The sequence below is a fragment of the Sus scrofa genome, chromosome 14 (genome assembly GCF_000003025.6).
Source record: "Sus scrofa isolate TJ Tabasco breed Duroc chromosome 14, Sscrofa11.1, whole genome shotgun sequence".
Taxonomy (NCBI): domain Eukaryota; kingdom Metazoa; phylum Chordata; class Mammalia; order Artiodactyla; family Suidae; genus Sus; species Sus scrofa.
This window is the reverse complement of record NC_010456.5, coordinates 104,465,573-104,485,992: the sequence shown is the minus strand read 5'-3', so window position 1 is coordinate 104,485,992 and position 20,420 is coordinate 104,465,573. Positions and strand designations below refer to the sequence as shown.

The following is a 20,420-nucleotide window of genomic DNA, read 5'->3' as shown; positions in this document are numbered from 1 at the left end:
AGGATGAGCTGAAGTAAGGAGAGATTATTGGGAGAGACTAATTAGAAGACAATTACAATAATCAAACTCTGAACTTTGATAACAGAAATAAGAACAGAAAAGACAAAATATAGGTTAGGGACACTTACAAAAACAAAATAAGATTTTTCAGTATTTATATGCAGATACAATTTGGCTTCTTATTCTGGTTGTCAAGAGCTCATAACTAGAGGTGAAAAGGATAAATAAATACAATAAAAAGAAAAATAGTATGAAACAATTTTAAAAAGGTAAAAGCTACGGCAATTCAGGAAAGCAATACTGGGCATGGAGTGAAAAAGAAACACTTGAACTGGGTTATGCACTGATATTTCTACAAGTACTGTTTGGGTAAGGGTTGCAGAGAAAAAACATTCAGGAAAAGCAGTCTTACAAACAGTAATACTAACAACTAATATTTTTTTGAATGTTTATTACATGCCAGGTACTTTTCTAAACATTTCATGTACACTACCTCATTTAATCTCTAAATATATACATGTAAGGATATAATTATATAAAGTGTATAAGTATATAAAATATATATAGTATACACTCTTATTGAACTCATTTGCAGATAAGGAAAATATTTGTGAAGTGTGGCCTGTCATGCATGAGGTGACCACAGAGAGGTTTCCCAGAGCACTGTATTCACCACATATGCACCATAATATTAACCCTCACAATCAAATTCCAGAGAATCTTGATTGCTTAAGAAACAACTAATATTACCTTCAAACTTTGGTTTCCACAAAACTACAATATATTAAGAACATTGCCAAAAAATTAAAATTTACTATAAATACCTAGGCAGAGAAAAATAAGCCTGCAGGAAGTTCTTTATTTTCTAATTTGCATGCTAGCTTCAGCTTATATCTACTTACCGACATGGCTGCGTGATCATTGCTGTTAGTCTGAGAAGGAAGTCAGACAGGCAATCAAACAAAAAGGAAAATGTATTCCAGTAACGACAGAAGTGGTGTTTAAAAGTAACAAAACAAATACTTTCTAAAACAAGCAAGCTCTCTGTGTGTTGCTATAATTTAAAAGACATTAATTAATCACATAATGTGACTATCATACATATGTGAGTTTTCACATCTACACCAATCAGATAAATCCTCCTCCAAACTTCTGTCTACCTAATCAAGCTGTGTAGTCAGCATTAAAATACTGAGAACTTTAGCAGTTACTAAAATGTCTGCTGAACCAGCAAGTTTAGAAAACATCAGCTCATTGACAAGGTTCTTTCCAATGGAAAAACTGTTCTTGAATTTTAAGCAAAAATGTCGATATTTAAGCTCTGGAAATTTTAGTTCAGTTAAATCTAGTGCCAAGCATTGGAATCTGATTTTTTAACAAGCTTATTTTCCTACAAGTGATTTTAATACAAAAAGAAATAAAACGTCTACTTCTTTACAAATAGAAAATTGTAAAGACTATATGATTCTGAAGATGCTTAGAAAGGATAAGCCACTATGCTTCCACAAAACCCACTCACAGAGCTTAAAATAAATTACTCAAGGAAAGGATGGCACACTAAATTATCTTACAATTAATCATTTAAATGTATTTTTCTCCCCTGGGAAGTGATTAATAGGTCAAAGTGATTAATAGGTCGAAGTAAAAACCAAATCATTGGTCTCAAACACATATCAACTCCCACTTAAGTTATGTATTAAAAATATGGTACTGGCTTATTCATTTAAAACATTAAAAATTAATTAAATGTTAATTCCTTAAAATAATAAGGATTGATAAAATAAATTTAATTAGCCTTAAAATACTGTTTTTTAAATTTTTTTCCTTTTTGGCTGCACCCACCATGTATGAAAGTTCCTGGGCCAGGGAGTGAGTCTGAGTTGCAGCTGTGACCTACACCACAGCTGCTGCAATACCAGATCCTTAACCCACGCTCCAGGCCTGGGATTGAACCCACACCACAAGAGAAACAATGTTGGATTCTTAACACACTGCACTACAGTGAACTCCCAAAAACGCTGTTTTTTAATTGATCTAACTTACTTTTCAAATTCCAATAATAAACTATATAATATTTCGGCACTACTTTTTTTTTTTTCTTAAGAAAAGGGTATTCACCCAGAAACATGGATTTAACCTTATTATGTTAGGTCAATGAAACTCAAAATCTATTTATTACTGGTAGCTGAACATCTGGTATAGCCTACTCCTAAGTGCCCCTCCATGTGAGAAGTTGTTCTCTTCACCAAACACATATAGAGTAAAAGAGAAACCACAAGCAGAAATGGAGGAAGAGGACACTCAACTAGCCAGGCAAATTATGGCAACAATTAAGCCCAGCAAGCAGAGGGCTAGCAGCTGTGTTAGCCAGACAATGCATTCTCTTAGAAGAGTGGACTAGACTCTGGATAATCTCTCAGTCCTTTCTAGGTTTAACTTCCAATAAATTTTGTTTGGAAGAGCAAAATTATCCCATCACCACAGTTATTTTATTCAACTACTTTTCCAAAATCTTTCAAATTATAGGTAAAGGTATTTTGCAAGATATAAAAGCCAGAAAATCAAGATGAAATTTAGCTAAGATTTAGTAACCAGCTCAATAAAAGTTGGTCAACAATACTTAACACACAACATGTACATCATGAGACATCATTGTTCACATGACACAATTTTATATGAATTATAGTCAATAAATCAGATAAAATATTATTATCCTTATATATTTTAAAATTAATATCCAAACAAGAAAAAACAATTTGTAAGTATGTGTGTGTGTGTGTATATATATACAATAAATATATGGTTATGTTTCACTTGATAAGGAAAGCACTAAAATGTATTCAAAGCTGCCTGTTACAATTTTAAAAATACAATCTTTGTATTTTTGTTTTGTTTTATTGTTTTGGCCATGCCTGCTGCATGCAGAAGTTCCTGGGCCAGGGATCAAACCTGGGCCACAGCAGTAACCTGAGCCACAGCAGTGACACTAGATCCTTAACCTGCTTAGGCACTAGGGAACTCCCAATTGTTGTATTTTTAATACAATTCTTTCTGGTGTCACATAAAAGAAAAGGTGATAAAAGTCTGTGATTATATTATTGACTAATAAAGATCTCCTTTGCAGTTTTCAGTGAAGTCAAAAGATATGTACACTTATAAAAAAAGTATGAACCAAGTAATAAAAAATATAAAAGTGCGAAGCTAAAAGAGAAAATAAGATGTCAGAGTGAATAAATCAAAGTCTAGCTTGGGACTTTACACCCATACGACACTTAAAAACAAATTTTATATATGGGGACCTTAGAGGTGAATTTATCCAATCACTTTATCCAATCACAAGGAAATAAGTTGTTCAAAATCAAGATGGTAGATTATTTAATGTGCTTGCAATCCTGAGAAACAAGTGAAACAAAAAGCACAGAATTACGAAAAGGAATAAAATATTTAACAGAGGAGAAAATGAAGGGGTATGGGGGAATTTATCAAGGGATACTTTCTGGAAGACAGAAAGCAGATTAAACAGAAGAGAGAGCAACTGCCCATGATATGCTACCAGGGAACTATAGTGGAGCTCTGAGTCAGCTATACATTAAAGGTCCAGAGTTGGCAGGTATGAGAGAGGACACAAATGAGAAGTGGAATGGAAAGCAGGGAAAGTAATTGAAGATTTCTGGAATGACTGTGCCAATGATCTCCTAACTGTAAGAGAGAGCATAAGCATTTTTCACAATGAGAGGACTTCTGCGGGGAGAGCTGAGTGCTGGTATAGGTAGAAGGGGCAGGGGTGGTGGTGGGGGGTCCTGCTGATCTGGCAGCGTCGTGGCAGAGGAAAGAGGCAGAGAAGTCTACACAACTTATGGAGCTCAGTGTAAGATGTGAGGTCACTTGTTCAAAAATTATTAAGAATTTCAAGATAACTACAGAGCATTAAACCCCAGGCAGGACCCTTCTAAAACTGGGACCTGGCGCAACTGCACAGATTACATACACATCAGTGAAGTCAGCCCTAAAGAGAGGAAGATCATCTCCATCTCTGCTCACTCAAATGTGAAAAATCCTAGGCAAAATGCCTCTCAAATTAAAAAGAAAAAATCTAGTCAGATTCCTACTGGGGGAAAAAAATTTATCAAAATATAGGGTATTTACACAGTAGCAGAGTAAACCCGTATCAGTGTTCCAGGCCTTTTTTGCTAAAAGAGAATGAAGAAAAACAAAGAAAAAACTTTTTCTAGAGAACGGATAATTCAAGAAAGAGAAAATAACTTTTTAAAAACTTTTCCAATACCACAGGGAGATTTAAAAGATAACATATCCATTAAAAAAAATAGAGAGAACATTAGGAGTTCCTGTTGTGGTTCAGTGGTAACAAACCCTGAATAGTATCCATGAGGATGTGGGTTCAATCCCTGGCCCCACACAGTGGGTTAAGTATCCAGCATTGCTGTGAGCTGTGGTGTAGGTTGCAGATGTGCCTTAGAGCTGGCATTGCCGTGGCTGTGGTGTAGGCTCGTGGCTGCAGCTCCAATTCAACCCCTAGCCTGAGAACTTCCATATTCCACACATGTGGCCCTAAAAAGAAAAACAAGAGAGAGAGAGAACAGTATTCTATGAAAAATTTACATATTTAAAACTGAAGTGATTCCTTAGAAATTGAAAATATAACAAAATATTCTCTAGAAGGACTGCAAATAAAATTGAGAAATTCTCCCAAAGCACAGAACAAAAAAAAAAAGATGAAGAAACAGGAAATGAAGGAAAGGACAAAAGACAGAGGACCAACCTAGAAACTCTAACATCTAACTAATGAGAGTCCAAGAAAGAGAGAACAGAAAAGCAAAGGGGGAAGTTCCTATCGTGGCTCAGTGGTTAACAAACCCAACTAGTATCCATGAGGAAGCAGGTTCAATCCCTGGCCTTGCTCAGGGGGTTAAGGATCCAGTGTTGCTGTGGTATAGGCTGCAGATGCAGCTTGGATCCTGTGTTGCTGTGGCGTAGGCTGGCAGCTATAGTTGATTCAACCCCTTGCCTGGGAACCCCCATATGCGTGGATACAGCCCTTAAAAAAAAAAAAGCAGAGGGGAGAAAATTATCTAAAAAATAATAAAAGAGACTTTTCCTGCATTGAATTTCCCCTCTGACAGTAAAGGGATGCTGAACAAAGAGTGAAGTGAATGGAATATAAGCTTACATCTCCACATATTCCCATGACTTTTTTTTTTCTTTTTGTCTTTTTAGGGCCACACCCACAGCATATGGAAGTTCCCAGGCTAGGGGTCAAATCAAAGCTGGAGCTGCTGACCTATGCCATAGCAATGTGGGATCCAAGCCACATCTGTGATCTACACCACAGCTCACAGCAACACTGGATCCTTAAACCCACTGTGCAAGGCTAGGGATAGAACCCACATCCTCATGGATACTAGTAGGGTTCATTGCTGCTGAGCCCCAATGGGAATCCCAACATTTATTTTTTCCATACCCAAGATGTGCAGAAAATCCCAGGCCAGGGACTGAACCCAAGTCACGGCAGCCGTGAGCCACCATGGTGACAACACTGGATACTGAAGCTGCAGAGCCACACAGGAACTCCCTCTAGTGACATTTTAGAATATAAAGGAATAAAAAAATATATCCTAAAACTTGCATGCCAGAAGAAAACAGAGGAATGCAATAAAAATTATCAGAGATAAAACTATCCAACCTAGGAATTTCCTCTGTGGCACAACAGGATTGGTGGTGTTTATGGACCTCTGGACACAGGTTCAATCCCCAGCCTGGCACAATGGGTTAAGGATTTGGCACTGCCACAGATGCAGCACAAGTCACAATTGTGGCTTGGATCTGAACCCTGGCCTGGGAATTCCATATGCCATGGGGCAGCCAAAAAAGAAAGAAAGAAAGAAAAAAAAAGAACTAAACTATTCATCCTAGAACTATATAACCAGCCAAACTAGCAATCAAACATTAGGAGAGAAGAAGATACTTCATGATACACAAGGACATAAATTAGGAGGAAGTTACTGAGGCAGTTTAACAAAACCAACCAGCAAAGCAAAAAAACAAAAAACAAAAACACATGCACAATCCAGGAAAAAGCTCCCAATCTTGGAGAAAAGAGAAGGAAAGTCCCAGCTTAACAGCCACACAGCCATTAAATCCTAGAGAGCAACTGGTACAAACTAGAAAGAGAGGCCTCTGTAGCTGTCAGAAAATAGTAGATGAAGAACTGATAGAATAAAGGATAAAGAAACTAATACTTTTATCTTACATAGAAAAGAATTAAGATACTGTCTAAAGAAAAGGAACAAAAACTAGGAGTATAACTATGTTAGTAAAGAAATACTAAATAAAAGAAATAACACAAAACAATGGGAGACAAAGGGGAAAATTAGAGTTTGTGATGTGTGCCTTATCTCTCACAGTGGGTACTCACAAAACATTCTCTTTTTAAGATAATGTTCAGAAGAAATGAAAACATATGGTGAAAAGGTAGGCTGGAGGTTTAGGAGTCTGGGATGGAGGTGGAGGTTGGTGAGAGACAGGCTATTTTCTATCCCACTTGACTTATTACCATATACACATATTAATTAAAGTAAACTAAAACAAAACAGTCTTTATTTACAGCTCTATAAAATAAACCAGACATTAGTAAATTGATCCAGAGGCTGAATGACTTGTCCTACTTCCACAACACCAGTTAACTGGAAGAATCAGGCCTAAACCCTCAAATCTCAAAATTTTCAGTACAGTACAGTATCTCCAGAAAAAAATTCTTATGGAGAGAATGGTTTTAAAAGTCAGATATATATTTCCTTCTCACTGACAGAATGCATAATGTTTTTTAACTATTTACGGAAATTAAAGATGTAAATTAAAAATTTAGTGGCACTGGACACATTTAGTAGGGAAAGAAATCATGGCCCTAAGCATAAAGAATTTATAAAGGATACTAAATTAGTGCATCAATAAATTACTAATAGTTCAAAGCAACATTTAAGCCAAGGGAAAAAGCCTTCAAAGGAAGCAGCAAAGGGAAACACCATAAAAGAAAATTGGATAGTGTTAGATACAAAATTTAAAGAGAAAGTAACACAGCACATTTCCCTGTCTTAAAAGCAGTTTCTACTATAGTATTTTAAATTTTGTCATTAAACATATACTTTGATTTTTTTTTCTTTTTTTCCTTTTTTGGGAAACCCCACAGTATATGGAGCTGCTGGGCCAGGGAATCAGATCTGAGCCTCAGCTGTGCACAGCAACACTGGATCCTTTAACCCACTGTGTGGTGCTAGAAATCAAACCTGGAACCTGCATCCTGACACTAAAGAGACGCTGCTAATCCTGCTGGGCCACTGATTTATTTCTTGAATTAATAAAAGGTAAATAATTTTTCTTCAACAATGTGATTTTAAAAGCTATGCTATATTTAGTGCTGTATTAGTGAATGCTTAACAACAATTCTCTGGGGGGAAAAAAACCCTTGATTAGTAAGATACGCTGATTTCCATGGTCTAACTATGCCTGGCAAAACGTAACGTCACTGAATGCACAGTTGGGAAGAGACTCTACAGGCTCTACAATACATATTTCCCAACATGATTTTGAGGCCATTTTGTCTTAGTAGGAAGACACTTCTAATCTTAGAGTAAAAGACATTGGAAGAAATGATTCTATTAATAGATGTTCTTTTTATGAACTTCTTTTTCAGGTATCCATTCTCCAAAATGAGATATACCTATAATCAGATAATGATCTTCTTTAAAAATAATCAATCATATTAACATATAGTTAGACAATCATAGGCCAAAGATAAAATTAATTATTCCTAAAAATCATGTCTTTATTATCCAATCTTTTTTTACTGTTCATCACACCACTTCTATAAGCGCAGAAAATCAAATTTTAAGCATATTTGCAAGTAAAAGGAAAACATGTATTTCTGGGAAGAAAACAGCTTTGATATTTATATTCACACAGAAACCAGATTAGTTTATTGTCTTTCTAAGCTGACTGACTTGGGCCTGTGATAAATTTATTTCCAAATACCTCCTGTTTCTACGAGTGGATGAGTGAGAGAACTGATATATTGCTTTCCTCATCTGTTTCTCTTAAGAGTCAGTTGGTACAAGCCCGTGCAGGGAATGGAAAAATAAAGTGCTTCCTTGCTTCCATGTTGAATTACCTACTCACCTGCATTTCCCTGTGCTCTAGCACAGAAGCCAGGCTCTCCTGGCTATAGGAACTGACAGTAGACAGTATTTATAGTAATGACAGGTATTTCCTCATAACCTAAAATGTTAAGCTTCTGTGCTAAATGTATTATCTGCCTTAAGGGAGTTTGCCATTTTATGACTCAGAGCTAAATCTGTTTAGCTGTTATTGTTCTTAGAGGTCAGGAAGCTGAAGGTAGCCGAGCCCAGGATAGGCTTTAGAGTTAGAAAGACTTGTTTGAACCTTAGATTTTTAATTTCTTGTCTGTGGGATTCTTACCTTCTGCAAAATGAGCATAATTCATTTTCCCCGTAGGACTATCAGAGGATGAATTAAAATCATAGGTAGAATAGTTGATTGGCAGGGTGCTTGGCATAAAGTAGGTATTGTTAATAAATGTTAGTTTTGTCTTTTCTTCTCTCTTCTTCCTCTGTTATTAAGGCTTTTTATAGTACTAGTTTTTTAAAAATATCTTTTCACTTTTTTCTTTTATTTATGCCTACATTTTTAGCTTGATATTACTTACCCTTGAGTTCTATACTTTTGTATTATATAGCCATTTTAAAAAGTCTTCATTAATTGTGAAAGATAGTCACTGTAAGGTGTATTTATTTTAATAACTATTATAGCTTAACTGCAGTGCTTAAAAAGGCTACTAATAGATGCTAGCTAATGCCAGTGACATATGATTAGTACATGAAATAAATATTATTTTATTTCCAAATCATTACTCTTGAAATCTGTAATTTTTACTAATTCAAATGTGTACCTGACCCTTCTTGTTTTTAATAATTTTTTTCCCTGACAATTGGAAAATACTGCTAAATACAGAATAAAAAAAAGTTACCTGCTGTTATCTTGTAAAAAGATAACTACAGTTAACATTTTGACATGTATTCTCCAAGTCATCTTTTTCTATGCATTTATCACACTTATTTTTAAGCCTGATTTATAAGCTAGCTTTGTGGGTTTTAAAATAAGATTTTATATTAGCTAGAAAATTTAAAAACAGAAGAATTTTTAAAAGCATTAAACATTCATTCACCACTTACAAGTACATAAATAGAAGGAGTTGTTAACAACTTGAATACATCTAGTGATTCTTCATGACTGCCAAGTAGAAGTCAGTAACCTTTTACTGTGAATACAGTACCACCTAAATACCCAGTGTTGATCTGCTTCTGGAAAGAACAGTTAACATTTCTTTCCTTCATAAATTCTAGTGATGTGTTTGTTTCAAGAAAGATTTTTTATTGTTTTTTAATTTTTATTTATTTATTTATTTTTTGTGTCTTCTTTTTTTTTTTTTGCTATTTCCTTGGGCCACTTCTGCGGCATATGGAGGTTCCCAGGCTAGGGGTCTAATCGGAGCTGTAGCCGCTGGCCTACGTCAGAGCCACAGCAACGCGGGATCCAAGCAGCGTCAGCAACCCACACCACAGCTCACGGCAACGCCGGATCGTTAACCCACTGAGCAAGGGCAGGGACCGAACCCGCAACCTCATGGTTGCTAGTTGGATTCGTTAACCACTGAGCCACGACGGGAACTCCAGATTTTTTACTGATTTACAGCTTCTAAGGGATATGTATAAATGATGAATTTTTAATTTCTTCATGTGTTATTTGCAAAAGAAACCCAGTTTATCTAAATGTTTATACTAACAAATGGATATTTTTTATAGTAGAAGTAAATAGATCTTGAAGGGTCAATTTGTTCATATTTCTTCCTTTCTAGAAACTCTCTTTTGTTTTATCTCTAACCATAATGTCATCTTCTGTGCTTATATTTGCTACTACTCTAAAGAAGTAGATAAACATGATGTGTGTCTATCTGTGAAAATGTGCACACACATGCATGTGTTTATTCTTGAGGATTATTTCTGATTGGAAGCATGGGGATGATTTACATTTACATGGTGAATTCAAATTAATTCAACAATAATTTAATGCATACTTTTTTGAAATCAGTTGATTAAAAAATTAGATATATATCAATCCTAGGTAACTTCTGGAAAGTTTTGGCACAGATCCACTATTAAAGTCTCTATAAGAAATACTTCTAGGGAGTTCCTGTTGTGGCTCAGCAGGTTAAGAACCTGACTAGTATCCATGAGGATGTGGACAGTTGAAGCTCCAATTCTACTTCTAGCCTGTGGTCCCCTAAAAAAGCAAAAAAAAAGCAAAAAAGAAAGAAATTCTTCTATTTATTTTTTAGAAACACCTTCCTTTAACTATTCTAGTTGGCCCACTGATGGAAAGGGTGAGAAGAATAAGTTTTTTAAAATTTTAAACAAGGGAGATCATTGAAGGCAATTGGGTAGGCTCCAAATTAAATATTTTTGTGTTCGGCTATATCTTATGATGAGATTAAAAAGATCCATAAAATTCTCCCTATTTTACTTATACAAAACTATTCCATTCACATTTTAACAGTAGTCCTGTTATTTCAAATATACCTAATGAGAGAATGTGCATCTCACTATAATTTCTTTGGTCTCTGTATTCTTCATCAGCCTATTCACCCTCAAATGTCCCTGGTACATCTTTTTTTTTCCTTTTTCTTTTCTTTATTGGCCACCCACGGCACATGGAGTTCCCAGGCTAGGGATCAGATTCAAGCCGCAATTGCAACCTGCACTGGATGCGCCAGAGACCAAACCTGCGTTCTGGTGCTCTAGAGATGCCACCGATCCATCCCATAGTGCCATAGTGGGAACTCCTTACATCTTTTTTTTTTAAAATGTTTCATCAACAGATTAGTCAAGATATAAATATACCACAACTATACATTAGGACGGAACAATGCTCCTTTTTTACTTCTGATCTCTAATCTAAAATACCCAATAATCTCTTGGCCTTTTCTTTTTCTTTCTTTCTTTCTCTTTTTGGCTGCAGCAACAGCATATGGAAGTTCCCAGGCCAGGAATCAAATCTGAGCCACAGCTGTGACCCGTGCCACAGCTGCAGCAACACCGGATCCTTAACCCACTGCACAGGACAGGGGATCAAATGGGTGTCTCCACAGAGACAAGCTGGATCATTACCCACTGAGTCACAAAGGGACCTCCCCTTGGCTTTTTCTAACAGGAAAAGCCACTGATTATATTGACTTTCAAGACAGCTACTCCTAGTAGAGTTTAATTCTATTTAAGCCTATGTTGTCAATTTCAGGGCTTTGTTTTGGCTTTGGTGGGAAGAGACTTGTAGTTATTTTGGTTAAAAAGTAAAACAAATTAAAATTTAAAACAATTGACTAGAGAGGTTCATGATCCCTGATTTCAAACTATATTACAAAGTTACGGTAATCAAAACATGGTATTGGTATAAAAACAGACACACAGACAATGGAACAGAATAGAGAATCCACATAAATATAAAAAACATATTGACAGCAAAGAAACCAAGAACATACAATGGGGAATGGACAGTCTCTTCAATAAACAGCTGGGAAAATTGGGCAGCCACATACAAAAGAATGAAATTAGACCACAGTCTTACACCATACACAAAAAAATGAACTCAAAATGGATTAAGGATTTGAATGTAAGACCTGAAATAAAAAACTCCTGTAAGAAAACATAGGAGGTAATCTCCTTGACATTGGTCTTAGCCATGTGTTTTTAGTTCTGACTGCAAAGGCGAACAAAAAACAAACAAAAATACAAAGGGGACTACATCAACCTAAAAGCTTCTGCACAGTGAAGGAAACCATCAACAAAATGAAAAGGCCACACACCACATGACAAAAGATATTTGCAAACCATATATTCAATATGGGATTAATATCCAAGATATATAAAGAAGTCGCACATCTTAACAACAACAAAACAAGCAACCCAATTAAAAACTGGGCAGAGGTCTGAATAGACATTTTTCCAAAGAAGATATACAGATGGCCAACAGGCATGTGAAAAGATGTTCAACATCACTAGTTATCAGGAAAATGCAAATCAAAATTTCAATGAGATATCACCTTATATCTGTTAGAATGGCTTTTATCAAAACAATCAGAAATAACAAGTGGAGAAAATGTAGAGAAAAGGAAACCCTCATACGCTTTTGACGAGAAGTGCAGCAACTATGGAAAACAGTATGGAGATTCCTCAAAAAATTCAGAATATGATCCAGCTGTTTCACTTTTGGCTATTTACTTAAAGAAAAAGGAGGAGTTTCCATTGTGGCTCAGCAGGTTAAGAACCCAATTAGTATCCATGAGGATGTGGGTTCAATTCTTGGCCTCAATCAGTGGATTAAGGATCCGGTGTTGTTGCAAGCTGTGGCATAGGTCACAGATGTGATCCCACATTGCTGTGGCTGTGGCTGTGGTCAGCAGCTGCAGCTTTGATTCAACCCCTCTCCTGGGAACTTCCATATGTTGCATGTTTGGCTCTAAAAAGAAAAAGGAAAACACAAATTTGAAAACACATGCACCCCTCTGATCACTGACATATTATTTATAATAGCCAAGATATGAAAACAACCTGAGTGTCCATCCATGGATGAATTGGTTTAAAAAAAATGTGGCATACATATACAATAGAATGCTATAGAGCCATAAAAAAGGAAGGAATCTTGCCATCTGACCTTGAGGGTGTTATGCTAAGTGAACTAAGTCAGACAGAGAAAGACAAATACTGTATGCTTTCACTAATATGTGGAATCAAACAAAACAAAACAAAAAACAAACTCACAGGTATAGAGAACAGACTGGTGGTTACCTGAGTGGTAAGGGTAGAGGGAAGGGTGAAAGTGGGTGAAGGGAATGGTAATTAGACTTATGGTGGGGATCACTGCAGTAAAGACAAATATCATTTTATAGTGTACATCTAAAATTTATATATTGTTATATATTAATTTCAACTCAATAAAAAATTGCTAAGTTAAGAGTCTTTACAAATTGATTTATAATAATAGAAAAGGAAATACTCAAGCTAAGAAGTTGGCTTAAACAAAAAAGTCTCCAACTAAAACTGAATTCTAAAATATACTTTAGTAAGCACAACTATAATAATTTTTTGAAAAATTTTTATACTTACAGGCAAATGAGTAAACACTTGAAAGATGCTTCTCAAAAAATTAATAAGATCCATTAAATAACCACTAGCTCTTCCATCTGGCTCAGACATTGTCCAGTCATAATCAGCAAGCTGAACAAATTCATCAATTTTTTGATTAAGTTTAGTATATATTTCTCCTTCTGCTGCATGTCGGGCATCCTGATAGGGGACAACAAAAAATAAGAAACAGTTACAGAAGCAGGTAACAAATCAAGATTTTTTTTTTTTTTTTTTTTTTTGTCTTTTTGCCTTTTTGAGGACCGCTTCCCATGGCATATGGAGGTTCCCAGGCTAGGGGTCAAATCAGAGCTGTAGTCACCGGCCTACACCAGAGCCACAGCAACGCAGGGTCCGAGCCGCGTCTGCGACCTGCACCACAGCTCACGGCAACGCCGGATCCTTAACCCACTGAGCAAGGCCGAGGATCGAACCCGCAACCTCATGGTTCCTAGTCGGATTCGTTAACCACTGCACCACAACGGGAACTCCTAAATCAAGTTTTTTTTAAATTCTAGGTTTTGCTTTTTATTTTTCTTTGGTCTAATATCTTAGATATTCATTCAAAGTCCAAGAAAAGTGTAATTTGTTCTTGCTGTCACCCCAGAAAAGTAAATCAGTCAGCAAATGTCTAAATGGTAACAAAAATTATAATTTTTTGGGTTTTTTTCCTTTATTTTTGCTTAGTTCTTTTTTCTGATCGATCTACATTTCTGAGGTGACATCAAAAACTGGTCTACTTTTTTCCATAAACTACCCAGGTTAAGATAATTTAAATGAAACTCTGGTGAGGGGTATTTTCTATCTTTAGAAGCTTATTAATACTTTCCATAGCCTACAAGAGCAAACAAAGAAATCTAAGGGAGTTAGCGGCTGGTGCTGTGTGAAAAAAAAAATTCAGACAGCAGTCCTAGGTAGGAATGTGTTTTAAAGTCAAATCTGAAACAGGACTTTGCTAAGAACTAAGGATTCTGCTTATTTTATAATCCAGACAAATACAATCATCATAAAACATATGTGCGTAAACTGACTCCCTGCATTTTATTTTTAAAGAAATAAGAGCAAGGAAAGAAACACATTGTAGGGAGTTCCCATTGTGGCTCGGCAGGTTAAAACTCGACATTGTGTCTGTGAGGATGCAGGTTCAATGCCTGGCCTTGCTCAATGAATGGGTTAAGGATCCGGTGTTGCCATAAGCTGTGACAAAGACCACAGATGTAGCCCAGATATCTGGCATTGCTGTGGCTGTGGTGCGGGCTGGCAGCTGCAGCTCCCATTTGACCCCTAGCCTGGGAACTTCTAAATACCATAGGTACAGCTGTAAAAATTAAAAAAAAATTTCACTGTAACTTTTCCTGTATTTATACACGAGAATACACTGAATCATTTGCTAAAACATTTCTAAAAAAGATCACTAATTGTAATCTAAAGACTGGACTTCCTGGGGAATTCTACTGCAGCTGAAACCAGAATACTCTCAAACCAAAATACACTCAATACTCTCAGGTCTGACCAGAAAGTCAGTAACATTATCAACTCACTCCTAAATTAAATTTTAACATTCAGCTTTTCAAAGCTATTCTTTCTTTACTCGTTAAAGAAACAGTACCCTCTGGAGGCAGCAATGTATCTCATATAATGAGAAATAGTGTATTTTAATGTACAAAAATTAAATGATACCATACTATCAGTGGTTCTTAACCACAAGTGTACAACAGTCACCTCAATAAATTTTTTGTAAACAGATATATGAACAAATTCCATTATAGACCTCATAGACCATAAGCATGTATGTTTTAAATAAAAGCTAAGTAGAAATACAGCTGAATATTTTAGAAAACATCTATGACTATCACCCATTCCCCCTACTTGGAACAGTCCTTGAATACATTTGGAAAATCACTCTGTATCCACTTATAGCACTATCTGGTGTGAAAAGGACTGAAACTGTAGCTAGTTTCAAGAATGGATTCTGATGAGTTTATTAAGTCAACTATCAATTATCTTCACTGAGAATTCCATAGTAGCTAGCGGAAGGTCACTTTCTCTTTTCCTCTAGATGACAAATCTAGAGGATATATGGTTTGAACTGTGACCTCACAGCCATTTTGCTACCAGAGTAGAAAGTCTATAACTGCTGGGCCACCATGTGTAGTCTGACCATGAGGACAAAACTACATAAAGCAGAGTTAAAAGATGAAGGGACTATAGGTCCTTGGTGACAGTTGCTGTGCAGCTAGCTCTGCCTTACATGAAATCTGCCCCATTCTTGAACTTTCCAATCACACTGGCTAATAATTTCCTTTTACTGTTTAAGACATTTTGACTTGGTTTTTCTATAAGTTGTCAATTTTCTTTTAGTAGCCTTAATATAAGTAGCTTAAGACTTTAATTTCCTTGATTAATGTTTTATAGTTCTTAATGTATAAGTCTTTTACCTCCTTGGTCAGGTTTATTCCTAGGTATCTAAAAATTTTGGTGCAATTTTAAAAGGTATTTCTAAAATATTCTTTTTCTAATATTTCCATGTCAATATACAGAAATACAACCAAAATTTTGAGTGTTAATCTTGTATCCTGCTACTTTGCTAAATTCATTTACCAATTCAAGTAGTTTTTGTATGGAGTTCTTAGAGTTTTTTGATAAAGAGGAAAGCTGTTAACTTCTGTGTTTTAACCTTGTATCTTGAAACTGCATTAGAGTCACTAATTAGTTTTCAGAAGGTTTTCTTTTTTTTTAAATCCTTTCAGAGTTTTTACATAAACAATTATGTAATTTGCAAAAAAATTGTTTTATATCTCCCTTCCCAATCCTTGTATCTTTTATTTCCTTTTCTTGTCTTATTGCATTAGCTAGAATGTGCAGTATGATGTTGAAAAGGAGTGTGAGAGAGGACAGCCTTACCTAATTCCTAGCATTTGTGGGAAAACATCAAGTTTCTCACCATGAAGGATGACGTTAACTGTAGGATTTTCATAGACATTCATTATCAAGTTGAAAACATTCTCTAAGTTTAGTTAGTGTTTTTATCAAGAATGGGTGCTGAATTTTGTCAAATGCTTTTTCTGTATCCATTGATATAACCATGTGATTTTTCTTCTTTAGTTGTTGACGTGATGGATTATCTTAATTGATTTTTGAATGATGAACAAGCCCTGCATTAGCTGGGATAAATCCCACTTGGTCATGCTGTAGAATTCCATTTACAAATCGTTAGACCCAATTTGTTAATATTTTGCGTCTATGTTCATGAGAGATATTGGTCTGTAATTTTCTTGTAATATCTTTGGTTTTGGTGTTAGGGTATTGCCAGCCTCATGGAATGATTTCATAAGTATTCTCTCTGCTTCTACATGAAAGATATTGTTGGGAGTTCACACTGTGGCACAGTGGATCAAGTATCTGACTGCAGTGGCTCAGGTCCCTGTGGAGGTGGAGGTTTGATCCCTGACCGGGCATAGTGGGTTAAAGGATCTGGCATTGCTGCAGCTGCAGTGTAGAGTCGAAGCTGTGGTTCTGAATCAATCCCTGGCTCAGGAACTTCTATATGCTGCAAGGAAGGAAGGGAGGGAGAGAGGAAGCAAGGGAGAAATCAAAGAGGAAAAGAAAGAAGGAGGGAGGGAGGAAGGAAAGAAAGGAGAGAGGGAGGAACGAAGGGAGGGAAGGAGAAATACTGTAGAGAATTGGTATAATGTCTAATTTAGATGTTTGATAGAGTTCACGAACAAATTCATCTAGGCCTAGTACTTTGTTTTAGAAGGTTATTAACTATTGATTCAATTTCTTAAATTGATACAGGCCAATTCAGGTTGTCTGTTTCTTCTTGTGCAAGTTTTAACAGATTGTGTCTTTGAAGGAATTGGTTTATTTCATCTAGGTTGTCAAAAGTTGCAGGCATAGAGTTGTTCATAATATTTCTTTTTATCCTTTTCCTTCCTTTTTTGTCTTTCTGTCTTTTCTAGGCCCGCACCTGCAGCATGTAGAGGTTCCCAGGCTAGGGGTCTAATCAGAGCTGTAGACACTGGCCTATGCCAGAGCCACAGCAACACCAGATTCAAGCCGCGTCTGCTACCTACACTGCAGGTCACAGCAACGCCAGATCCCTAACCCACTGAACAAGGCCAGGGACCGAACCTACAGCCTCATGGTTCCTAGTCTGATTCGTTAAACACTGAGCCATGATGGGAACTCCCCCCTTTCCTTCTTGACCCATGTATTATTTAGAAGTATGTTGTTTAATCTCCAAGTATTTGGGAATTTCCAGTTTTCTATTACTGATATCTTGTTTAATTTTATTGAGGTTTGACAGAAGACACTGTATGATTTCTATTCTTTAAAATTTGTTAAAGTGTGCTTCATGCCTGAAAATGTGGTCTATCTTGGTGAATGTTACATGTGAGCTTGAGGGAAATGCATATTTTGCTGTTGCTTGATAAGCAGTTTCTAAGTGTCAATTATATCCAGTTGAATGATGGTATTGTTGAGTTCAACTATGTTCTTATTTATTTTGTCTGCTGGGTCCGACCATTTCTGGTAAGAGTGGTGCTAAAGCCTCTAACTATAACAGTGGATTTATTCATTTTTCCTAATAGTTCTATCAGTTTTTGCTTCACACTTTTTGACCCTCTATTATCAGGCATATGGATATTAAAAATTTTTATGTCTTCTTGGAGAACTGACAGATTTATCATTATATAATGGCCCTCTTTATCCCTCATAACTTTCTTTGTTTGAAGTCTGTTCTGTTTGGAATTAATACGGCCACTTCTACTTTTTTGATTACTGCTAACATATCTTTCTCCATTCATTTATTTCTAATACATATGTACCTTTATATTCAAAGTGGATTTTGTAAACAACACAAAATTGGGTCTTGCTTTTACTGATCCACTTTGACAATCTATGTCTTTCAATTAGTGTTTTTAGGTCAGAGATGTTTAAATTGACTAATGATAGCTGGACTTATATCTACCATATTTGTTACTGTTTTCTATTTTTTACACAGTTTCTACTTTTGTATTCCATTTTTCCACCTTTTGTGATATTAATTGAGCATTTGTATGATTTTATTTTCTCCTTCTTAGGATATTACTTATACTTCTTTTTGTTTGTTTTTAGTGGTTGTTCTAGAGTTTTCAATATACATTCACAATTATTCTAAGCCCACTTTCAAAAAACACTATAAAATTTCATGGGTCATGTGAATACCTTATAACAACAAAACAATCCAAATTCTTCCCTCCCCACTCCTGTGTCATTGCTGTCATTCATACAAACATACATAAGTATACATATATATGCATATATATACACATAGAGATATATTAAAAACCATACACAATTGAATACATATTTGCTATTATTCTTTCCAACAGTTATTAGATCAATTAAGAAGTTTACCATCATTTTTACTTTCTCTGATGCTCTTCCTTTCTTTATGTATATCCAAGTTTCTGACAGCTATCATTTTCTTATCTCTGAAGAAGTTTTTTTGTTTTTTTTTTTTTTAACACTTCTTGAAAGGCAGGTCTACCGGCAAATTTCCTCAATTTGTGTTTATCTGACAAAGTCTTTATTTCTCCTTTACTTTTGAAGGATAATTTTACAGGATATAAAATTCTAGGTTGATGAGTATTTTTCTCTCAACACTTTAAATACATTACTTCATTTTTTTTTTTTTTTTTTTTTTTGCTTTTCTTTTTAGGGCTGTGCCCACAGCATATAAAGGTTCCCAGGCTAAGGGTCCAACTGGAACTATGGTTGTTGGCCTACACCACAGCCACAGCAACATAGGATCTGAGCCACGTCTGCAACCTACACCACAAACAGCTCACAGAAATGCTGGATCTTTAACCCACTGAGCGAGGCCAGGGATCAAACCTGCAATCTCATGGCTCCAGTCGGATTCGTTTCTGCTGTGCCACAATAGGAAATCCTCATCCTCTCCTGTCTTGCTTGCATGGCTTATGAAGAAAAGTAAGATAGAATCCTTTTCTTTGTTATTCTAAGTAGGTTTTCCCCTCTGGTTTATTTAAGGGTTTTTTTATATTTAATTTTGTAGAGTTTGAATATGATATGCCTAGGTGTAATTATTTTGGCATTTATCCTGCATGGTGTTTTCTATTGTCTTTGAATTCAGGGTTTTTTGTGTGACATTAATTCGTGGGAAATCCTCTGTCACTATCGGATCAAATATTGCTTCTGTTCCTTTCTCTTTTTTTCTGCTTCTAATAGTCCCACTGCATAAAGGTTTAACCTTATGTGGTTGTCCCACAGTTCTTGGATAATCTGTTCAGGGTTTTTTTGTTTGTTTGTTTGCTTGTTTTAATGTTTTCTTGTTGGCTTTTCTGTTTTGGAAGTTTCTGCTGACAAATCCTCAGAGAGCCTTTTCTCAGCCATGTCCAATATCCTGATGGATCCATCAAAGGTATTCTTTATTTCTTCTTTTGTTTGTTTTTGTCAAGATTTTATTTTTGTTTTTTTATTACCTCAGTGAATTTTATTACATTTATGGTTGTACAACAATCATCACAACCCAATTTTATAGCATTTCCATCCCAAACTCACAGCCTATTCCTCCATCCCTCAACCTGTCTCCTTTGGAAACCATAAGTTTCTCAAAGTCTGTGAGTCATTATCTGTTCTGCAAAGAAGTTCATTGTATCCTTTTTTCAGATTCTACATATAAGCGATAGCATACAACACTGGTATCTCACTGTCTAACTTAACTTAGCATGATAATTTCTAGGTCCATCCATGTTGCTGCAAATGGCATTATTCCATTCCTTTTTATGGCTGAGTAATATTCCACTGTGTATGTGTACCACATCTTCTTGATCCACTCCTCTGTCCATGGACATTTAGGTTGCTTCCAAGTCTTGGCTATTGTTTATAGTGCTGCAAAGAACATTGGAGTACATGTATCTTTTTGAGTCATGGTTTTCTCTGGATAGATGCAAAGGAGTGGGAGGGATTGCTGCTCAAATGGTAATTCTATTTTTAGTTTTTTTATACTGTTTTCCATAGTGGTTGCACCAATTTCCATTCCTGCCAACAGTGTAGGAGGGCTTGCTGCTCTCCACACCCTCTCCAGCATTTATGGTTTGTAGACTTTTTGATGATGGCCATTCTGGCTGGTGTAAGATGGTACCTCAC

At 35.9% G+C, this 20,420-nt stretch overlaps 1 protein-coding gene across 4 annotated transcripts in view; it reads right to left on the bottom strand.

The window, feature by feature from the left end:
* Positions 1-20,420, bottom strand: part of EXOC6 (exocyst complex component 6) — a 222,696-nt gene that overhangs the window by 63,646 nt on the left and 138,630 nt on the right. For 2 of the 4 annotated variants that reach the window (XM_021073792.1, XM_021073793.1), the window contains exons 18-19: positions 13,248-13,427; positions 903-932 (exon numbers count right to left, since the gene is read on the bottom strand). In XM_021073792.1, coding sequence (XP_020929451.1) covers positions 903-932; positions 13,248-13,427 — 210 coding nt within the window. The remainder of the gene's footprint in view (positions 1-902; positions 933-13,247; positions 13,428-20,420) is intronic. The other 2 variants (XM_021073794.1, XM_021073795.1) reach the window with 1 other exon arrangement.